We start from the raw sequence: 16544 nt of genomic DNA on the forward strand, positions 1-16544 counted from the left end.
AGGCTAGTCTTCAACTCCTGGCCTCAAGTGATCCTCCCACCTTAGCCTGCCAAAGTGCTGAATAAGCCTCTTATTTTCAGTAGTATGCTAGGACTGGATTGTACTGGCTCAAGAGGATATATTGTTAAATATGTATTCAAGGATTTTGAGAGCTGGTTGTTAATTGGTAGCTAAAAATTGGCCATAGTGGGAGTATTCAAACCATGGAAATCTGTGAATACTACCAGTCAGGGTTTTTTTTCTTTTCCTTCTGGAAAACTGATTTAGTAGTACAATCATTACCCTTATTTATACATACGTGGGTTTAGTGAAATTATTTGGTTTCTGGAGATTCAGATCTATTTAACAATGAGTCATTTCAATCACAACCACGACATTCTTCACCTCATCTTCCATATTAGAAGTACTCTTGTCCAAGCCAATTGGATTATTTTTTAAGGTAGTAACAATCTATTCAAACATTAGCTTACCACTTATAACAGATATAAATTAATCCAAACTGATATACCTTTCTCCATTATATTCTTCTAGGGGAATTTCTTGAAAAGCATCCAAAGGAAACAAATGATGGTAAGACCGTGCCAAGTGGGGAGCAGACACCAAAGTAAGACCTAACACATGAAGCAGAGAGACATGTTGAGTAGCCCAAACCTCATGAAGACAACAGCTGAAAAGACAAAAGATGTAACTTTGGCAGAATATTTTCAGTTTCTTTTAGGATGGCAGTTATTCATTTTACCTGTGGCTATAACAGAAGATTGTATGATGGAATCTTAGTTCTGTCACTAAGTGTGTAACCAACCTGTCTTGGTCTATTTGCTTACTTATAAATGAAATAAAATTAGACAATTCTATTAGTTCAATTATTCATTCTTGTATATATTTACTTTATAAAGGTAAGAGATGGAAAAATGTCTACTAGATCTACTGCACTGCCTTTAAAGAATATACTTTTTTCAGAAAGAGGATCAGAAAACTAGAATGCTACATTTATATCTGGAAGTGGAGTACTAGGCACTCAATTTAAAAAGAAATCTATTTTTCTTTGCACAGATTAATTCCAGAAACATAGGAATAACTTAACATTTACATTAATTTTAGCAGCAATACAGATAAGTCATTCAACATTTACTGAATAATGAATAGTTGGTTTCTTACCACAGATTTTACATTCAACAGGTAGCTCACAGTACTTTGCCCGACACTGTGGACAGAAATAGCCTCCTAATGTAAGTCCTGGCTCAGTATTGCCATCCAAATGCCTGTAGAGGGGAAAAAAAAGGTAATATATAAGACTCTGAAAAGTTAGAGCAGGAAAGCACATTATCTTGACCTTAAAATCTTGACACTATTTAAAAATCTATTTAAAAGTCTGTATTTTTGGCCGGGTGCAGTGGCTCACACCTGTAATCGCAGCACTTTGGGAGGCCAAGGCGGGTGGATCACCTGAGGTCAGGAGTTCAAGACCAGCCTGGCCAACATGGTGAAGCTCCGTCTCTACTAAAAAATACAAAAATTAGCTGGGCATCTGTAATCCCAGCTACTTGGGAGGCTGAAGCAGAATTGCTTGAACCCAGGAGGCAGAGGTTGCAGTGAGCTGAGATAGAACCACTGCACTCTAGCCTGGGTGACAAGAGTGAAACTCTATCTCAAAAAAAAAAAAAAAAAAAAAAAGAAGTCTATATTTTAAAAAAATTTATAACTTTTTGTAGAGATGGGGGTCTCACTATGTTGCTGGTCTTGAATTCCTAGCCTCAAATGATCCACCTGCCTCAGCTTCCCAAAGTGCTGGGATTATAGGTGTGAGCCACCTGCCTGGGCTGAAAGTCTATTTTTAAATCTGTATGTCTTATAGCTCAATTATGCTACATTCATTTTTTTCCCTCTCTTCAGTTTTTTTTTTTTTTTTTTTTTTTTGAGACAGAGTCTCACTCTATTGCCCAAGCTGAAGTACAGTGGCACAATCTCAACTCACCGCCTCCATCGCCCAGGTTCAAGCAATTCTCGTGCTTGGCTTCCTGAGCAGCTGGGATTACAGGCACGTGCTACCACGCCCAGCTAATTTTTGTATTTTTATTAGAGATGGGGTTTCATCATGTTGGCCAGGCTGGTGTCAAACTCCTGGTCTCAAGTGATCTGCCTGCCTCGGCCTCCCAAAGTGCTGGAATTACAGATGTGAGCCACTACACCCAGCCCTTCATTTTTATTTTAAAGTTTCTATTACTATCTTTGAATTCACTAACTTTTTTCTTCTGTAGTGTCTAATCTGCTGTTAATCCCAGCAAATATATTTTTCATCTAAAACACTGTATTCTTCATCACTAGAAGTTTATTTGGGTCTTTTTTATACCTTCCATATCTCTTCTTACCATTCTCATGTTCTATAATATCCTGAACATACAGAGTACATTTATAATATAATTGTTGTCCTAACATCTTTATCTACTAATTAATTAATTATTTATTTATTTATTTATTTTTAAGCCTGTCACCCAGGCTGGAGTGCAATGGCACGATCTCAGCTCACTGCCATCTCTAGCTCCTGGGTTCAAGTGTATTTTATACCTCAGCCTCCTGAGTAGCTGGGATTACAGGCGTGCGCCACCAGGCCTGGCTAATTTTTGTGTTTTTAGTAGAGATGGGTTTTACCATGTTGGCTATACTGATCTCGAACTCCTGGGCTCAAGTGATCCGCCCACCTGAGCCTCCCAAAGTGCTAGGATCACAGGCATGAGCTACTGCACCCAACCCTTTGTCTATTAATTCTACCAAATGGGTTATTTCTGGGTATGTTTCCATTCTGTGATTTTTCTCCATTTTATGGGTCATATTTTCCTTTGCATCCTTGGTAATTTCTGCCAGGGATTGTGAATTTTGCTTTGCCAGACATTGTGAATTTTGCTTTGTTTTGGGTGCTGGATTTTTTCTTTTTCTTTTTTTTTTTGTATTCCCTTAAATATTTAAGGGTTTGTTTTAGAATATACTTCATTAACTTGGAAATAGTTTAATCTCTTCAAAACTTGCTTTTAAGCTTTGTTAGGCTGGTCCAGAACAGCTGTTAGTCTAGATTTTTCTCTCTTTTTTTTTTTTTTTTGCCTCTGGTTCCAGTTCTTGTGATAGAATTAATTTGATCCCATTACTGTGGACTCTATTCAATGCCTGTCATGTTAAGAGGTATTTCCATACAGACTGGTGAGAACATGAATGTTCTCTGTGTGAGCTCTGGGAATTGCTCTGTCTGCTGCTTTCCAGTGATTCTTTTTTTTTTTTTTTTTTTTTTTTTGAGACGGAGTCTCACGCTGTTGCCCAGGCTGGAGTGCAGTGGCGCGATCTCGGCTCACTGCAAGCTCCGCCTCCTGGGTTCACGCCATTCTCCTGCCTCAGCCTCCTGAGTAGCTAGGACTACAGGCGCCCGCCACCGCGCCCGGCTAATTTTTTTTTGTATTTTTAGTAGAGATGGGGTTTCACTGTGGTCTCGATCTCCTGACCTTGTGATCCGCCCGCCTTTGCTGGGATTACAGGCTTGAGCCACCGCGCCCGGCCTTTCCAGTGATTCTTTCCCTGACTTCCAGTAGTCTCCTCACACGAAAGTGCTGATCAACACTCAGCTGCTGACTCATGAGCAAGTCTCTGCAGCTCCCCAGAGAGTTCTCTCTGTGCAGCTCTTTCCTCTCCAGTACTCTGACCTGCAAAATTATCACCCTCTCAGCCTCCTTGAAAGATGAACTTTGTTTCTTCAACTCAACATCTCCAGCCTCCATCTGTAGCCTGGGAATTCCATCCAGGCAGTAAGCTGGAGTGCTCTTAGGGCCCATCTCATTTGTTTCCTTTTTGTCAGGGATCATTATCGCAAGGCTTGCTGTCCAATGTATGAAAACCACTGTTTTATATACTTTGTCTACTTTTTTTGACAGGAGGGTAAATCTAGTCCCTGTTACACCTTTTTGGCTGGAGGCAGAAATCTTGTTTGTGATTTTTAAGAATTACTCTCTTAAATTTAATTTTGTTTTATAATTATGTAAAATACAAAGCTCTGAAGTTAAAACACGGTACAGTAATATTCTATGTAACATTCTGGTCAGTGATGGACCACACATATGACAGTGGTCCCATAAGATAATACCACATTTTAGTTGCACCTTTTCTGTGTTTAGTTACACAAACACTAAGTGTTACATTAAAACTGCCTACATTATTCAGTACACAATATGCTGTACAGGTGTGCAGCCTAGGAGAAATAGGTTATACCATATAACTGTGATGTTAGTAGGCTACACTATCTAGGTTTGTGTAAGTACACTCTGTGATGTTTGCACAATGATGGTATCACCTAATGACGCATTTCTCAGAACAGATCCCTATCATTAAGTGATGCATTCAGAAAAGTCTAGGGTCTATCCCTTTGCTTTTCCCTACGCACTCACTGAGGTAAACATAAAAAAAAAAAAAAAAACTTCCCCCTCTACCCCTTTTAAGTTTTTATTATTTCCATACTACTGTTTTTATTATTAACATAAACAAGCAAATATATCCACTTACATCTCTACTTTCTTCTTAGGTGATCAGTAGCATACTACAAAATTCTCTCAAACTTACTATTTTATTTAGTAATAGATCCTGAAGATCACTCCATACAAGTATACAGACATACTCTTCATTGCCTGTCTTTTGAATTTATAACTTAAAAGAAGGAATTAAAAATGTAAAAACATTATCACTGATATTTTCAAGGTCTTTACTTACGCCATGCTGAAAGAGGGTTTTGCATCCTGGTCAGATAAAGAAGCAATGGTGTGCTGAGGAAATCCTTCATAGAAGAAAATGTATTACTTTCTTTTTCCAAGCAAACAGCAGAATTCTAGGACTAAGAACCTAAAGATGTTCTTATCAAAAAGCCAACGAAGTTGTACAAAATATCACTTTACCACCTTTCAGATAAGCTTATTATAGCATGATGAAACTAATTCCAAGCTACAAGAAAAAGTAGAGGAAACAGGCGAAAGACCTGTCTATATATATGACCTCAGATTCTGAAGTTCATATATATATTTTTCTTTTTCTTTTCTCTTTTTTTTTTTTTTTTTTTGAGATGGAGTCTTGCTCTGTCACCCAGGCTGGGGTGCAGTGGCGTTATCTTGGCTCACTGCATCCTCCACCACCCGGGTTCAAGCGATTCTCCCACCTCAGCCTCCCAAGTAGCTGGGATTACAGGCATCCGCCACCATGCCCAGCTATATATTTTCTAACTTAATAATGATCAACACTACTTTTTAAAGAGGTTGTAATTTTTACATCATTTCTGATACAAGTGAAGATATAGTACACCTTCATTTTATCTAAGTTTATACTTTTATGTTTAAAATTTTGAAATGCTCAAATCTTTCATGTAATTTGTTTTCCATATATAATTTTAAATTCTGAAAACATGTTCAGGAAAAGCAGAAACCATTTTTAAAAAGAGATATTACATAAAAAATTTAAATGTATCTACATATCAAAACAAATAAATAAAAGTAAAGGCAAATAACCAACAAGAAAAATATTTGCATCAGGTGACTAAGAAAAGGTTAATGCCGGGCGTGGTGGCTCAAGCCTGTAATCCCAGCACTTTGGGAGGCCGAGACGGGCGGATCACGAGGTCAGGAGATCAAGACCATCCTGGCTAACACAGTGAAACCCCGTCTCTACTAAAAAATACAAAAAACTAGCCGGGCGAGGTGGCGGGCGCCTGTAGTCCCAGCAAATGTAGTCCCAGCTACTCAGGAGGCTGAGGCAGGAGAATGGCGTAAACCCGGAAGGCGGAGCTTGCAGTGAGCTGAGATCCGGCCACTGCACTCCAGCCTGGGTGACAGAGCGAGACTCCGTCTCAAAAAAAAAAAAAAAAAAAAAAAAAAAAAAAAAAAAAAAAAAAAAAAAAAAAAAAGAAAAGGTTAATATTCCTAAAGGACTCTAACAAACAAATTATAAATTTAAAATGGAATAAGAATATATATCAGTAAATCAAAAAGATTAGCTAAATAAGATCTAAAATGTATTGAATGTTTACATCAAGCATTATTCTAAATGCACCATCTGTATTAACTCGATCCTTGCAACACACAATAAGGTAGTTAACTAACATCATTAAACACATGAGAAGACCATGGAAAAAAGAGGTCGACTAGTAATACAAAAGGCCAAAAGTAGAAAAGCATCCTACTTAATTAACATTTAAAAATATATATATTAAATAAGGAGATTCTTTTTCTATTTAAAAGTTATACCTTTTTTCAATATAAATGTAATAAATCTTCATTGCAACATTTTTGTAAAATAGAAGAAAATAACATTTTAAAAAAGTCATCCAAGCCCGGGTGCAGTGGCTCACGCCTGTAATCCCAGCACTTTGGGAGGCTGAGGCGGGCGGATCACGAGGTCAGGAGTTCAAGACAAGCCTGGCCAACATGCTGAAACCCCGTCTCTACTAAAAATCCAAAAGTTAGCTGGGTGTGGTGGTGCCCGCCCATAATCCCAGCTACTTGGGAGGCTGAGGCAGGATAATTACTTGAACCCAGGAAGCAGAGGTTGCAGTGAGTTGAGATCGCGCCATTGCACTTCAGCCTAGGCAATAGAGTGAGACTCTATCTCAAAAAAAAAAAAAAAAAAAAGAAAGAAAAAGTGATCAAAAACCAATAATTTCCCCTCCTTTGAGCAATTTGGTGTATTTCCCTGCAAGCTTTGTCTTTGCACAGTTTGTATTACACAGCTTTGATCATACAGTACAGAGAATTTTGTAGCTTATTTTATTTTTATTTTTTTTAAGACAGTCTCGCTCTGCCACCCAGACTGGAGTGCAGTAGCGCAATCTCAGCTCATGGCAACCTCTGCCTCCTGAGTTCAAGCGATTCTCCTGCCTCAACCTCCTGAGTAGCTGGGATTACAGACATCTGCCACCATGCCCTGCCATTTTTTGTAATTTTTAGTAGAGACAGGGTTTCGCCATATTGGCTAGGGTGGTCTCAAACTCCTGACCTCAGGTGATCTGCTAGCCTCGGCCTCCCAAAGTGCTGGGATTACAGGCATGAGCCACCACGCCTGGCTTTTGTAGCTTATTTAAAACATTTCTTAATGTAAGTATTTTTCTTTTTTGTTCTTTTCTTTTTTTTTTTTTGAGACGGAGTCTTGCTCTGTCACCCAGGCTAGAGTGCAGTGGCACGATCTCGGCTCATTGCCAGCTCTGCCTCCTGGGTTCACACCATTCTCCTGCCTCAGCCTCCCGAGTAGCTGGGACTACAGGCACCCGCCACCACAGCCGGCTAATTTTTTGTATTTTTAGTATAGATGGGGTTTCACTGTGTTAGCCAGGATGGTCTTGATCTTCTGACCTCATGATTCGCCCACCTTGGCCTCCCAAAGTGCTGGGATTACAGGTCTGAGCCACCACGTCCAGCTTAATATAAGTATTTTTCTATAAACACAGTTTATACCTTTCTAGCCTTAAAAATAAAGAAAGCCAACAGTATTTTCTGGGTGACAGGACTACTGGTAGTTTTAATTTTTTTTTTTTTTTTTTACTTCTCTGTACTTTCCAAAATTGCTTCAACAAGCATATTTCTTCTTTAAAAATTCTTAAATATTAAAATAACTTGTGCAAATAAAAATAGAGAGCCTAGATATATATTTTTTTAAAACATAAAAACACTTACCCATACGAATAAGGGAGCATTCAGAACTTGAGCTAGCAGGAGGAGGACTAACATGATGTGTGAGCAACTCTTTGTAATGGCTTTCATCTAAAATAACATGGTATGTGCCTAACAAGATGAAAAGGAAAAAAAAAACAGCTTCATAGACATAACGAAGTATACGTTCTATGTAATTCTGTAAAAGTTTTATCATCTGAAAATGTACATTTTCAAAATAATGATTTCAGCTAAATTATCACTTTTAAAACCTTATTTAAATAATACATCTAAACCAACTTCTCTAGGAATAACTGTAATTACAATTTATTATTATTACTATTATTATTATTTTAACATATAAATAGAGACAGGTCTCACTATGTTAATCAGCCTGATCTCAAACTTCTGGCTTCAAGTGATTCTCCTGCCTTGGCCTACCAAAATGTTGGGCTTACAGGCAGAGCCATCATGCCTGGCCTGTAATTAGAATTTAATTAAAGACAAGTTATAAAATCTTTATAAAGAATTACATACAGTAAAATTTCCAGCTTTCCAAGAGTTATACTACTTCCTCTAAATATTGACATAAGTACTGAAAACTCTTTGCATTTTGAGATGATTTCTTACAGAATCAATGATATATTTAAGATGACTGCCCATATTTTAGACTACTTTTAGTAGCTCAGAACAGATTAAAACATCCTAATTTAATTAATAAATTATTTCCTACACAGTAATTATGAGCAAATATTAAAGAAATTATATATATACCACCAGTTTCACGAGCAAGTACAGTGCAAACGCGAACCTCTGCAGACAATCCAATAACAGATACTCTAATTTTAGCTGCCTTTAGGGTCTTCATAAAATCCAAGTAGATAGATAGTTTTAGGGAAGAAGAAAAACATTTAAGAATTAATGTATTTGAAATATAAAGAATGCTCTGAAAACTAGTAATAAATTCACTACATCTACCACAAAGATGAATTAGACACACAAATATATATATATAAAAAAACAAATTTGCTACAGAATTCTCTTTAGAGTTGTAACTTTGGTTTTGATTTTTTGGTCTACCTTGATTAGATCATAAATATTAGATGGATCACAAGTTGTAAGGCTGCTAAAGATGATTAGTACTTCTCGACTTGTATGTCCAGGCATGTGTCTTAAAAGAAAGATAAAATACACTCCAATTAGGTACAACAAATTACACTACCAAAAAATTTACCCAAAAAGAATAGTAAACATAGGAATACACATTTAGACTACAGAATACCTCATTTGTTTCAATAATGCAAGGAAAGGTTGTGAGTATATTTTAAACACTTCAATGTAAATTTTTCTAAAATGAACTACGCACTTCAAAAAATTGATAATTGATTCATTTAATAAATACTGAGTACTCAAGTTCTGGGGATAGAGTGATAAACAAGACTGACAATGTTCCCGACATCATGAAGCTTACATTCCAGTGGCTTGTTTCATACAAAGTCTAAAGTATACACTAAGAAATACAACAATATATGGATAAACTTTAAAAAGTGGCAATATCATATGGATCAGCTTTAAAGTATATAGATGTGGCTTCAAAATAGTAACACACACTTCTTTCTCAAAGACTATATAGTAGTCCCCTCTTATCTGCAGAGGATACATTCCAAGACCCCCAATGGATAACTGAAATCAAGGATAGTACTGAACCCTATATATACAGTCATCCTTCGGTATCCTTGGGGGATTGATTTCAGGACCTGCTACGGATACCAAAATCTGCAGACACTCAAGTCCCAGATACAATATGGCATAGTATTTGCATATAACCTATACACATCCTCCCACATGTTTTAAGACATCTCTAGATTATTGATAATACCTAATACAATGTATACTATGTAAATAATTGTTATCCCCTTTTAGGGGATAATGACAAGAAAAAATGTCTATTTGTTCAGTACAGGTACAATTTTTTTCCAAATATTTTCGATGTGTGGTTGATTGAATTCACAGAAGCAGAACCCAGGATTCGGAGGGCTGACTATACCATGTTTTTCCCAATACAGGCATACCTTGGAGATACTGCAGGGGTGGTTCCAGACCACAGCAATAAAGCAAATATCACAATAAATATTTGCAATACAGCAAGTCACATGAACTTTCAGGTTTCCTAATGTATATAAAAGTTCTGTTTACAGCCAGGGGTGGTGGCTCACACCTGTAATCCCAGCACTCTGGGAGGCTGAAGCAGGTGGATCACGAGGTCAGGAGATCAAGACCATCCTGGTAACATGGTGAAACCCCGTCTACACTAAAAATACAAAAAAATTAGCCGGGCGTGGTGGCAGGCGCCTGTAGTCCCAGCTGCTCAGGAGGCTAAGGCAGGAGAATGGTGTGAACCCGGAAGGCGGAGCTTACAGTGAGCCGAGATCGTGCCACTGCACTCCAGCCTGGGTGACAGAATGAGACTCCATCTCAAAAAAAAAAAAAAAAGTTCTGTTTACACTATGCTGTACTCTAATAAGTGTGCAACAGCATTATATCTTAAAAAAAAAGTACACACCTTAATGAAAAATACTGCTAAAAATCAACAGAGCTGTCAGTGAATAATATCTTTTTGTTGATGGAGAGTCTTGCCTTGATGTTGATGGCCACTGACTGATCAGAGTGGTGCTTTCTGAAGGGTGAGGTGGCTATGGCAATTTCTTAAAATAAGACAAAGTAGTTTGCTACATGGGTCAACCCTTCCTTTTATGAAAGGAATGCAAATGCTGTTTGATAGCATTTTATTCACAGTATTACCTCTTTCAAAATGGGAGTCATTCCTTTGAAACCCCACTGATGCTTTATCAACTAAGTTTATAGGGTATTTTTTTTTTTTTTTTTTGAGACTGATTCTTGCTCTGTCACCCAGGCTGGAGTGCAGTGGTACAATCTTGGCTCACTGCAACCTTCACCTCCTGGGTTCAAACAATTCTCCTGCCTTAGCCTCCCCAGTAGCTGGGATTACAGGCATGCGCCACCATGTCCAGATACTTTTTGTATTTTTAGTGAAGACAGGGTTTTACCATGTTGGCTAGACTAGTCTTGAACTCCTAACCTCAAGTGATCCACCCGCCTTGGCCTCCCAATGTGCTGGGATTACAGGCATGAGCCACCACACCCAGCCAGTGTGGATATTTTGAACTCCTTCCATGAATGGCATTTAGAATGGTGAATTCTTTCCAGAAGGTTTTCAGTGTACTTTGCCCAGATCCATCTATGGCAGTCACAGCCTTATGATATGTATTTCTTAAATAATCAAGATGTGAAAGTTCAAACTATTCCTTTATCCAAGGGTTGCAGAATGAGTGCTATGTTAGTAGACATGAAAATAACATTAATCTCCTTGTACATCTCAATTAGAGCTCTTGGGTGACTGGGTGCATTGTCAGTGAGCAGTAATATTTTGAAATAAATCTTTTTTCTGAGATAGATCTCAACAATGGGCTTAAAATATTCAGTAAGCCATGCTGTAAACAGATGTGCTGTCATCCGGACTTTGTTATTCCATTTGCAGAGCACAGACTGAATAGATTTAGCATAATTCTTAAGGACTCTAGGATTTTCAGAATGGTAACAAACATTAGTGCCAACATCAAGTCACCAGCTGTATTAGCCCCCAACAAGAGAGGAAGCCTATCCCATGAAGCTCTGAAACCAAGCATTCACTTCTTCTAGCTATGAAAATCCTAGATGGCATCTTCTTCCAACAGAGGGCTGTTTCATCTACATTGAAAATAAGAGGCCAGGTGCAGTGGCTCACGCTTGTAATCCCAGTATTTTGGGAGGCAGAGGCAGGAGGACTGCTTGAGCCCAGGAGTTCAAGACCAGCCTGGGCAATGTGGCGAAACCCTACCTCTACAAAAACAACAACAAAAAAAAATACAAAAATTAGCTGGGTGTGGTGGCACATGTCTGTAGTCCCTCCTACTTGGGGGGCTGGGAGAATAGCTTGAGCCTGGGAGTTTGAGGCTGCAGTGATCCATTACTGCACCACTGCACTCTAGCCTGGGTGACAGAGCGAGACCCTGTCTCAAAAACAAACCAACAACAAAAGAAAAGAAAAGAAAAAGAAAATTTAATATTTAGTGTAGTCAGCTTCATCAATTATTTTAGCTAGATCTTCTGGATAACTTGCTGCAGCTTCTACATCAGCACTTGCTGCTTCCTCTTGCACTTTTTTTTTTTTTTTTTTTTTGGAGACGGAGTCTCACAGTATCGCCTGGGCTAAAGTGCAGTGGCACGATCTCAGCTCACTGCAACCTCCGCCTCCTGGGTTCATGCAATTCTCCTGCCTCAGCCTCCTGAGTAGCTGGGATTATAGGTGCACACCACCACGTCTGGCTAATTTTTTGTATTTTTAGTAGAGACAGGGTTTCACTATGTTGGCCAGACTGGTCTCGAACTCCTGACCTCATGATCCGCCCGCCTCGGCCTCCCAAAGTGCTGGGATTACAGGCCTGAGCCACTGTGCTTGGCCCCTCTTGCACTTTGGTTTTGGAGATAGCTTCTTTCATTAACCTCATGAGCTCAGCTCTGTTAGCTTCAAACTTTTCTTCCGCAGCTTCCTCACTGCTCTCAGCCTTCATAGAATTGAAGAGAATTAGAGTCGTGCTCTGGATTAGGATTTGACTTAAAGGACTGTTATGGCTACTTTAATCTTCTATCCAGCCCATTAAAACTTTCTCCATATCAGCAATAAAGCTGTTTCACTTTCTTATCATTCATGTGTCCACTGAAGCAGCACTTTGAATTTCCATTATGTTTTTCTTTTTTTGAGACAGAATCTTGCTCTATCATACAAGCTGGAGTGCAGTAGCACAATCATAGCTCACTGCAGCCTCAAACTACTGGGCTCAGTCTCCTGAGAAGTTAGGGACTACAGGTGCTCACCACTGTGCCTGGCTATTTTTTTTTTTTTTGGTAGAGATGGGGGTCTTGCTATGTTACCAGGGCTGGTCTCAAACTCATGGCCTCAGGTAATCCTCCCATCTCAACCTCCCAAAGTACTGCAGTTACAGGTAAGAGCCACCAGGCCCAGCCAAGCACTTTTAATTTCCTTCAAGAACTTTACCTTTACATTCACAATTTGACTAAGTGTTTAGCACAAGAGACCTAGCTTTCAGCCTGTCTTGCATTTTGACATACCTTCCTCACTAAGCTCAATCATTTCTAGCTTTTGATTTAAAGTGAGACATGCGACTCTTCCTTTCTCTTGAACAATCAGAGGCCACTGTAGGGTTATGATTGGTGTAATTTGAGTTTTTTTTTGTCTTAGGAGATGGGGGGCCCGAACAGAGGGAGAAAGACTGGAAAACAGCCAGTTGGTGAAGCAGTCAGAACACACATAATACTTATCAATTAAGTCTGTTGTCTTATATGGGCCCAGTTTGTGGTGCCCTAAAATAATTACAATAGTAACATCAAAGATCACTGATCACAGATCACCATAACAGATATAACAATAATTTACAAAGCTTGAAATATTGCAAGAACTACCAAGTGTGATATAGAGGCATGAAGTGAGCACATGCTGTTAAAAAAAATGGCACCAACAGACTTGCTCAACACAGAGTTGCCATAAACTGTCAGCTTGTTAAAAAAAAAAAAAAGTTATCTGAAAAGTGTAATAAAAGTGCAACAAAATAAGGTATGCCTGTACATACACACCTATGATCATGTTTAATGTATAAAAATTAGGCAGAGTAAGAGATTAACAATAATAACTAATAATAGAACAATTATAACAATGTGCTGGCATCACTACTCCTGCACTTTGGGGTCATTATTAAGTAAAATGACACAAACACTGCAATAGTTTTGACAGTCAATAACAGTTAATCTGATGACTTAGGCCATTACATGGGTGGGCAGCATATACTGTGTGGATCTACAGGACCAAGGGATGATTCACATCCTGGGCAGGACAGAGAAGGAAGGTGTAGGATTTCATCACGCTACCCAGAATGGCATACAACTTAAATCTTATGAATTATTTATTACTGAAATTTTCAATTTAATATTTTTCAGACCAAGAATAACTAAAACTGGAAAGTGAAACTGCAGATAAGGGGAGATTACTGTAAACCTCATAGTAATTCGGTCATAATAATCACAAACATTAATCTTGTATACCATTTAATTAAAATGATAGCTTGTAGAGTTTTAAGTTGTGGTGACCAGTTTTCACCTATACTAAATAGATGTTTCTATGCTTTCTGCAGCAATTTTATCAGTTAGTTATAGCTTTCCTGCTTATGTTTTCTTTTTTTTTTTTTTTTGAGACGGAGTCTCGCTCTGTAGCCCAGGCTGGAGTGCAGTGGCCGGATCTCAGCTCACTGCAAGCTCCACCTCCCGGGTTCACGCCATTCTCCGGCCTCAGCCTCCAGAGTAGCTGGGACTACAGGCGCCCGCCACCTCGCCCGGCTAGTTTTTTGTATTTCTTAGTAGAGACGGGGTTTCACCGTGTTAGCCAGGATGGTCTCGATCTCCTGACCTCGTGATCCGCCCGTCTCGGCCTCCCAAAGTGCTGGGATTACAGGCTTGAGCCACCGCGCCCGGCCACCTGCTTATGTTTTCATTGTTATCTTCTCAGCTGTCACTGGTAGACCCTGCTACTGAACTTACCTCTATTACATGTGTTACCTCCTTCTCATCCACTTCAGAACTAGAAAAATATCTATTATGTAAAGTTATAAAGTCTGAGCCAGGGCAGACTACCCAGAGATAAAATATGTAAGCTTTAGGGAGGCTGAGGTGAGCGGATCGCTTGAGGCCAGGAGTTCAAGACCAGCCTGGCTAACATGGTGAAATCCCATCTGTACTAAAAATACAAAAATTGGCTGGGCATGGTGGCACACACCTGTAATCCCAGCTACTAGGGAGGCTGAGGCACAAGAATCACTTGAACCCAGAAGGCGGAAGTTGTAGTGAGCTGAGATCATGCCACGGCACTCCAGCCTGGGTGACAGAGCAAAACTCTGTCTCGAGGAGAAAAAAAAAAAAAAAAAAATATATATATATATATATAAGCTTTAACTATACCAAGTATTTCCTTTCGGGTCTTGGCTCTATTCCACATAGCTGAACTTGCCATATCTATTAATTTACAGATATATGAGGTTGGTGCAGAAGGAATTGTGGTTTTGGCCATTATTTTCAAAATAAATTAATAAATGTTAATAAAGGTACAACCAACCTACAATTATTATACTACATTAAATCTCATTTTAATAAAATATTTTTTACCAATATATTTCTTTTGTACTATTGATATTGCCAACAGTTTTAAATTATATTTTTATAAAACCTTTAACAATATCCTACTAAAATGTAAAATAGAAATTACTAGCCAACACCACACTAAACATCATAAATGACATTACATACTTTTCGTACTTAATAATTTTGTTATAGCTGTGTTTATGGGCCCCATATTAACACATCATTTCAACTTAACTCATTTAAAAAACTTCTAATTCAATTATACATAATGTATAATACTAACTTTAGAGTTTGCATAGCCATGCTTAGGGAATTATAAAGAGATGGCTCTCCATGACAGGTCATATCCACAGCTTTCTTCAAAGATGTTATATGTTTTCTTGGGTTTCCTAAAATAGAAATAAGATCTTTAAATAAAATCCTATATATTAAAAAAGGTTCTTTCTCTCAAAATTTACATATCTAAGATGTTAAAGAACAGAATCCTTTCAATTTGCATTTCTGTTGGAATTTTATCTCAAATATTTTGTAAATAGTCTCACTTCATACTGAAAAACATAATACAAATAATCTCCTTATAGACTAGCATACATATTTTAAGATAATATTAACCTAGAGTGCATTTTTTTACTCTTAATATTTCCACATTTCATCATTTTTAAGATGAATACATTTTCACATTTTAACATCTCTGAAATCAGCATGTGTTTAATAATCACTGGTAGCCAGCAGCACTTATAACATAGTCTTTGCCTGCTCATATGTGAACCTACAAATAGGTCTTCACATATTGTTGCTTCAATTACATTATGTACATTGTCCTCTTCATGGTGAGTTTAACTGCCATTTAAAATGTTTTTAAGGCTGGGTGCAGTGGCTCACGCCTGTAACCCCAGCACTCTGGGAGGCCATGGCATGCAGATAACCTGAGGTCAGGAGTTCAAGACGCACCTGGCCAACATGGTGTAAACCCCATCTGTAGTAAAAATGCAAAAATTAGCTGGGTATGGTGGCACACACCTGTAATCCCAGCCACTAGGGAGGCTGAGGCACAAGAATCGCTTGAACCCAGAAGGTGGAGGTTGCAGTGAGCTGAGATCACACCACTGCACTCCAGCCTGGGCAACAACAGCAAAACTCCATCTCAAAAAACAAACAATAAAATGTTTTTAGAAAGGTTGTTAATACAAAAGGCTATATTTTTATGTAGAAAGGTGTGGAACATAGAAGTGAGGCATAAATTTATTATTAATGAAGCAAATATTGATGGAAGAATGCATGCAATCCCGTATTTTTCTTGAGGGAAGAAATCAAGAGGTTTACAAGACCTAAGAAAGGAATAGTCCCACAAATAGACAAAGCTGTGTTATCTTCTCTTACCAAATAGCATCTGAAAAGATTGTCTATCTTATGCCAAGCAATTCAAATGAAGGGGGGAGAAGTTGCCAAATCCTTCTTTTTCTTTTTAATATAAAAATTTTTTATAGACAGGATCTGGCACTGTTGCCCAGGCTGGAGTGTAATGGGGCAATCTCGGCTCACTGCAACCTCTACCTCCCAGGCTCGAACCATCCTCCCACCTCAACCTCCCAAGTAGTTGGGACTACAGGTGCCCAG

The 16544-nt window shown here is 38.4% G+C and overlaps 1 protein-coding gene across 7 annotated transcripts in view; it reads right to left on the reverse strand.

Annotated features, from left to right (window-relative positions):
* LOC126956542 (general transcription factor IIH subunit 2) overlaps positions 1-16544 on the reverse strand; it is a 37014-nt gene that overhangs the window by 9002 nt on the left and 11468 nt on the right. For all 7 annotated transcript variants that reach the window (XM_050793576.1, XM_050793578.1, XM_050793580.1 and 4 more), the window contains 7 exons: positions 15211-15316; positions 8742-8832; positions 8436-8523; positions 7686-7793; positions 4744-4807; positions 1159-1262; positions 509-611 (listed from right to left, as the gene is read on the reverse strand). In XM_050793576.1, coding sequence (XP_050649533.1) covers positions 509-611; positions 1159-1262; positions 4744-4807; positions 7686-7793; positions 8436-8523; positions 8742-8832; positions 15211-15316 — 664 coding nt within the window. The remainder of the gene's footprint in view (positions 1-508; positions 612-1158; positions 1263-4743; positions 4808-7685; positions 7794-8435; positions 8524-8741; positions 8833-15210; positions 15317-16544) is intronic.

This window comes from Macaca thibetana, chromosome 6, assembly GCF_024542745.1.
Source record: "Macaca thibetana thibetana isolate TM-01 chromosome 6, ASM2454274v1, whole genome shotgun sequence".
Lineage (NCBI taxonomy): Eukaryota > Metazoa > Chordata > Mammalia > Primates > Cercopithecidae > Macaca > Macaca thibetana.